Source organism: Anser brachyrhynchus, assembly GCF_964034855.1.
Source record: "Anser brachyrhynchus genome assembly, chromosome: 11".
In the NCBI taxonomy this organism is placed as follows: domain Eukaryota; kingdom Metazoa; phylum Chordata; class Aves; order Anseriformes; family Anatidae; genus Anser; species Anser brachyrhynchus.
In genome coordinates, this window is record NC_137706.1 from 12,106,173 (window position 1) to 12,111,868 (window position 5,696).

General features: G+C 38.8%; 1 protein-coding gene across 2 annotated transcripts in view; it reads left to right on the forward strand.

Moving 5' to 3' along the window:
* Positions 1-4,266, forward strand: part of PDE8A (phosphodiesterase 8A) — a 130,072-nt gene extending 125,806 nt beyond the window's left edge. Inside the window, exons 20-23 of one of the 2 annotated variants that reach the window (XM_080607614.1) lie at positions 749-913; positions 1,892-2,021; positions 2,790-2,912; positions 2,995-4,266. In XM_080607614.1, the coding sequence (XP_080463740.1) occupies positions 749-913; positions 1,892-2,021; positions 2,790-2,899 (405 nt within the window). In that variant the 3' untranslated portion in view covers positions 2,900-2,912; positions 2,995-4,266. Of the gene's footprint in view, positions 1-748; positions 914-1,891; positions 2,022-2,789 lie in introns of both variants that reach the window. The other variant, XM_080607613.1, reaches the window with a different exon arrangement.
* Positions 4,267-5,696: the final 1,430 nt, after the last annotated feature.

Here is a 5,696-nt window from a genome sequence, read left to right on the forward strand (position 1 = left end):
CGTGCTTGTATGTGCAGCCTGGGAACCAAATATAAGCTGTGTGTGGGCTGAAACCTTTCCTAGACTTGCAGAGGAAAGATGAGGCTGTTCAGAAGCATGGTTTTAATATATTGCTTTAATACCGATAAACTCTCAGAAAGCAAAATGCCCAGTCAGGTCAGAGACTGATGGGCTAACATAGCTGCAGTGGAAGGGAACGAGGAGCACACCTGAGAGGCAGTGTGGGATCTGGCTCTCCTAATGGCAGCAGCGCTGTCATAATGATCGATGCTCATGCTGGTGAGATTTGCATGCAGAGGACGACTGTGCATGTCGTGTCAGTTCTTTTTTTGTTAAACCAGCTATTCCACTGTTAATGTGCAAGTCTATTAATCCTTGCATTTCAGCAGAGAATTACATTTTTCTGCCTGCATAGTGCTCATCACTATGTGTGCAGTGATAAATGGATCCTCTCCACACTTTTAGAGGCAGGTAGGGCATAGAGGGATTAGGTGACTTGCCCAAAGATGCCCAAGAGATCTGTCACAAATACAGTGAATGAATCCAGAAACTGGAGTTCGGTGCTAGCTCAGAGCTGTGGCTAACTTTCATAATCCCCCTATAAATTCAGCTGGACATCAAATATGATAGTCAGTAACAGGACTGATCCCTATAGGATCTGCTGAAAACATTCCCAAGGCACAAAGCTTTTGAGTAACAGCTAACAGTTTTTTGTTAATGGATTGCTTTTAATTCTCGAATGTTACAGAATAATGGTGATGGAGAATCAATCAAAACTGTTCTCACGTCTCCTGAAAACCGTATCCTTATCAAACGGATGTTGATAAAGTGTGCAGACATTTCCAATCCATGCAGACCCATAGAGCAATGTATAGAGTGGGCTGGACGCATCTCTGAGGAGTACTTTGCACAGGTAAGGCAGCTAAAAAGGGCTGCTGACATTACAGGTGAGCATCTCTGTAAAAACAAATAGAAGCGTGCATATACTGCCAATGTTTCAAAACATCTAAGCGTGCATTAAGCAATCTGAAAAATACTGGTTGTTTTAATCTGAAATGATGGGATATTACTCATGCCAATACTAGATACCTTCAGACAGAAGAAAGTTGACATCTACAATGCAAATTCTTCAAGACTATAATGCAGTTTTTGAAAAACTTAAGCCTTTAAATTGTTCAGTTTGGAGGTTGTGGGTTTTTTTTTTTTGTGTGTGTGTGTGTGCATTTTGCTTGCATGTGTTCCCATCACAAGGCAGAGGAAGGGTGCCTTCTAAATACCCACATGCAGGCTATGTCTCAAGAATAGGATTACGAGGTTCTAGTGTTAGCATGGGAGCAGCACTCACTACAAAAAATACTCTAAGACCTTAGTAAACCATGCTGAAGAAGGGTTTTAGGAAGATGAGAACATGGGGCAGGCAGATTCATTATTACTGGTGACAGACCAAATACTGAAACTGGGCCTTGGTACCTCCATGGGAAAAAAAAAAAAAAAGAAAAAGAAAAAAAGAGGATAAAAAAGATACTTTGCTACCTCTTATTTGCACAGAATTCTCTTCTATTAGAGTCTGACCATGGATATGCATGTTTTAGCTCCGAAGCAGTCATAACTTCAATTAGTAATGCACAGAGTAACTTAAGGACAGCTTTGTGTGTAAATGCAGATGATAAATGTCACTTTGTGCAAAACACTGGAAGGCACTATTCAGCTACTGTTTGGCTGAAACCTGTGCAAGTAGGTGCTTAAGATTAAGTTGCTGCTTCTTCAGATTTCTTGAGGTTTCTCTGTTTATTTAGCAGTTGCATGCTCTAGTTGCTGTCAAACAATCTGCTGCTAAAAGAATCCATTAATGTAATGTGTCGTGGAATAATCACAAGAGTGTTCTTTGCAGACTGATGAAGAAAAGAGACAAGGTTTACCTGTTGTCATGCCAGTTTTTGACAGAAATACTTGCAGCATCCCCAAGTCACAAATATCGTTCATCGATTACTTCATCACTGATATGTTTGATGCCTGGGACGGTAAGTGAAACTCTGCTGTATTTCCTGACAAGAAGCATTTTGTAAGCATTTGAAAGTACTGTGATATAAAATTGCTTTCTTATGGCTCCTAAAGAAAATGGGAGAAAAAGGAAAGATTTTTACAGTTCAAGTAAGCTTAATAGCTTCATTATTGCTTAGAAGTATTTTGATACTGCTACAAACTATATTCTCGTGGCTTCTCTTTAATATATTAGTTTCAGGCAGTTTTTAACTTTCTTTTTTTTTAAAACTTGCTTCTCTGTAAATGGAGAACAGAACACATTCTCTTTGATAGCACTTTAGGCATAATCATTTTGTCTGTGTTAATATCAGTTACTCTTCAAGACAAATTTCTACAGTCTGGAAACTGCTTGGGGGAGCAGCTATTTCCTTCCAAGTGCTGCCTCCATGGTAAAAGTGGTCAGAAATGTGACTCTCCTGAATGCCAGATCATGACGTGACTGAGATTCGATAAAGTAGTATAATTACAGGCATAATTAGTTATGCCCCTCCTGCAAAACTGCACCCCTTTGCTGGTGCTTGCAATACCCGTATTAAGTAGACTCACAGAATTGTTCTCAGTAGCCTGGGAAGATACATGAGTGATGAGAGCTATAAAGCCAGAAACATTTCAAGTACCAGTATGACAGATTTAAGCTTTCCTACTTAACACAGTTGCCCAGACATTTCAAGTGATATTTAAGCAGACAGAATCATGTGACTGTTCCAGTTCTGCAAACTAAATACACTCTGCCCTTTCTTCCCTAGCATTTGCAGACCTGCCAAATTTAATGCAGCATCTGGATAATAACTTTAAATACTGGAAAGGACTAGATGAAAGGAAGCTGCGGAGTCTTCGACCACCACCACCAGAATAGCAATTAGACTATGGTGTGTAATTTACTAACCAGATGCATATTTATTCAAGCTCACTTTTGTTCATGTGATTTGAGATTTGTTTTGGTCTCTTCAGTATTACAGTAAGGCTAGCCCGTGCACTTGGGGAACTTTCAAATTCAAGAGAACATGAGGTCAGCAGTTGACTTCCACAAACTACCATGTGTGGACTCCAATGAAATAAGCCTATCAAGTGGAATTACACTGGATTGCTGCAGTACTCGTACTGAAGAGGGTTCATTAGTGAACATATTTTTGTGCTGTCTTCAAACCAGTATGTGAAGCTGGAAGACCTTGAAGAATTCTCATAAAAAAAGGACATTCACCAGAAGATTTTGCATAATTCTCAATTCTGCAAGTGAAAAATATCTATTAATAGTGACTCACAGCTTTTATGAGAAAGCTACATGCTTTTTATAAGCACTTAAGACAGTTACGTAGAACAATCAGACGTTTAAAATGCAACTCTCCATGAAGGAATTTTTGATCTATGAAAAATAGATGTACTCTATTTTTTCACATCACAGAAGGTGCAATCATTCACTTCTGAGCACTACTGAAAGTGAGTTCTCTTTAAGAAATTTAGTAGCAAATGTAAAAAATAACACAAGAATTTTTGAGGTTGATCGTTAGCATCTATGATTAAAATGATATGTTTTATTTATTTTGTTAGATGTTCAATATTTTCTATGAATTTATAAATACTTAAAAGCCAAAGCCAACTTTAGATGCATTACAAATTTACATGATTCATACTCATTAATATACATTTAATTGATGTACAGACCTTTTATTTTCATAATGCAAATACAAAATACTATACAATGATACATTTTTATTGCACTGTAAGGATAGATGTGTATGTTTAAATATTGTCTGATTTATGTTAATTAAAATAAGTTTTATTGCAAAGGTCTCACTTGAGAATAGTAGAATAAACAAGAAATGTATACTGTCTGAGCACCAGAACTGCAGTAGTTCTCCCACAAACCAGTGACGACCACCTGATCTTCCCTTGGCTACAGAAGATGATAATATGTTGGAACTTTTTGTTTTCTCCCATGAAATTTTATGACTGAATTCCCTGTCAAAGTCTGCCTTATTTTATATAGTATTTCTACAAAGCATTCCACAGCATATATGAAGAGGTAATACTAAACATCTAATGAATTTCAACATTTTATAGTGTATGTATTTTCCTCTGCCATGAAAGAAACAGAACATAAAACCTCCAACAAAAACCTTTAACTCAACAAGTTTGTAAAGGCTGTGTACCTTCACAATTTGAATGAAACCTTCATAGCAAACACCAGAAAATAATAAAATGTATATTTTAAGAACTGTCAAAGTCCTAGCCATTTCATTTGAAATGTATACGTACTTTGTAGTTTGCAGATGAACAGATGCATGAAATCCTTTTTAAAATAACTGCTGTCTGGGGAAGGGAGGAGTTGAGGGAGTTGGATTGGCAATAAGGGTGATGAAAGGTGGTGTATGGCTAGCAAGTCCCTCTGTTTGTGGCCTGCCCTTGGCAAACCTATCAAACCCTTCTGTGCACTTAGACACTGTACACAGCTAGAAGCAGTGCCGTGCTGTATTCCACTGAAGGACTGAAGGAGTATCCTGTCAGCCTTTCCAGTAGGCAGGAAGCCACTCCAAAAGCACTGAAGGAATTGCTAACTATTGTCAGTTCAGAGGCAATTGACTGATTTTATAGAAGGGACGTTTTGAACCATTCCTTAAGAATCACAAGCTGAGGAGAGGTGGACGGTGAGCAGTTCAGGGGCTGCAGCAGCAGGAGCCTTAAAGCAGGTAAGAAAGGAACAGGTGACCGCTCCAGTTGTTACCTGTTTCTGTGTTTCTCCTTCATCTCCTAGCTGATGATATTCATGATATACTACTATTTGTAGCTCACTGCTCTTTGTGTTTGCATCGTGCCTTTCTGTCAGTGCTGCCCTCACCGTACTTGTGTGTTCTCCCTTCCTACTTGGTATCTGGGTTAAGTGCTGGGGCAGCAGGCAATTCCCTAATTCCCTTTATTTTATCGATGTTTGCATATTGCCAAATCTGGTGGGGCTCAGACCCTGCCTAGGAACATCCAGATCATACCAATATCTCAGTGATTATAGTTGGATGGAGGGTACGGGGTCCTTGTCGATCTTCCAGGGGTTTGACAATCATTACTGAAGGTTAAAAAAACCCAACAACAACAAACCACTCTATCCTCTTTTCAAAGGAAACATGCAAGTAGAGGGTGAGTTAGCTGCCAGATGTGTTGTTTTCCTGGCAGCATTACACTGTGTCTCCATATACATGAATCTATTGTAATCAGCTGTAATTTGCCACCTGGTGTTAATCTCTTCCATTGCATGCAGGCTCCTGTGCCTAGTTCAAGGAAAAAAACTACTCTGGCTCCATTAGAGGAAAGCTGCATCAGACCTTCAATATCTCTACTAACAAGCTGCAAAGAGGATAGGAGAGGAAAAGTAACAGCATATGAGTCCAGAGAATGCCTTCAGGAAGGGGGTAAAAAACTTTCTTCATAAGGGTAGTTAATGTTCTGGGTTGTATTAACGAATGGTAAAAGCAGTTAATCTGCTATAAAAGTGCCTGCTGAATCATCATTGAAAAGATGTGAACAATATGATTAATTCCCTGAAATTCACACTGCATCTTTAATGCCATTACTTGGAGTGTAGAGCTGTGCTAATCAGCCCTCTGTATCAGCTAGATTTATGCCCGTATTGCTGTACAATAAATTCACTTAATGTAAAACAG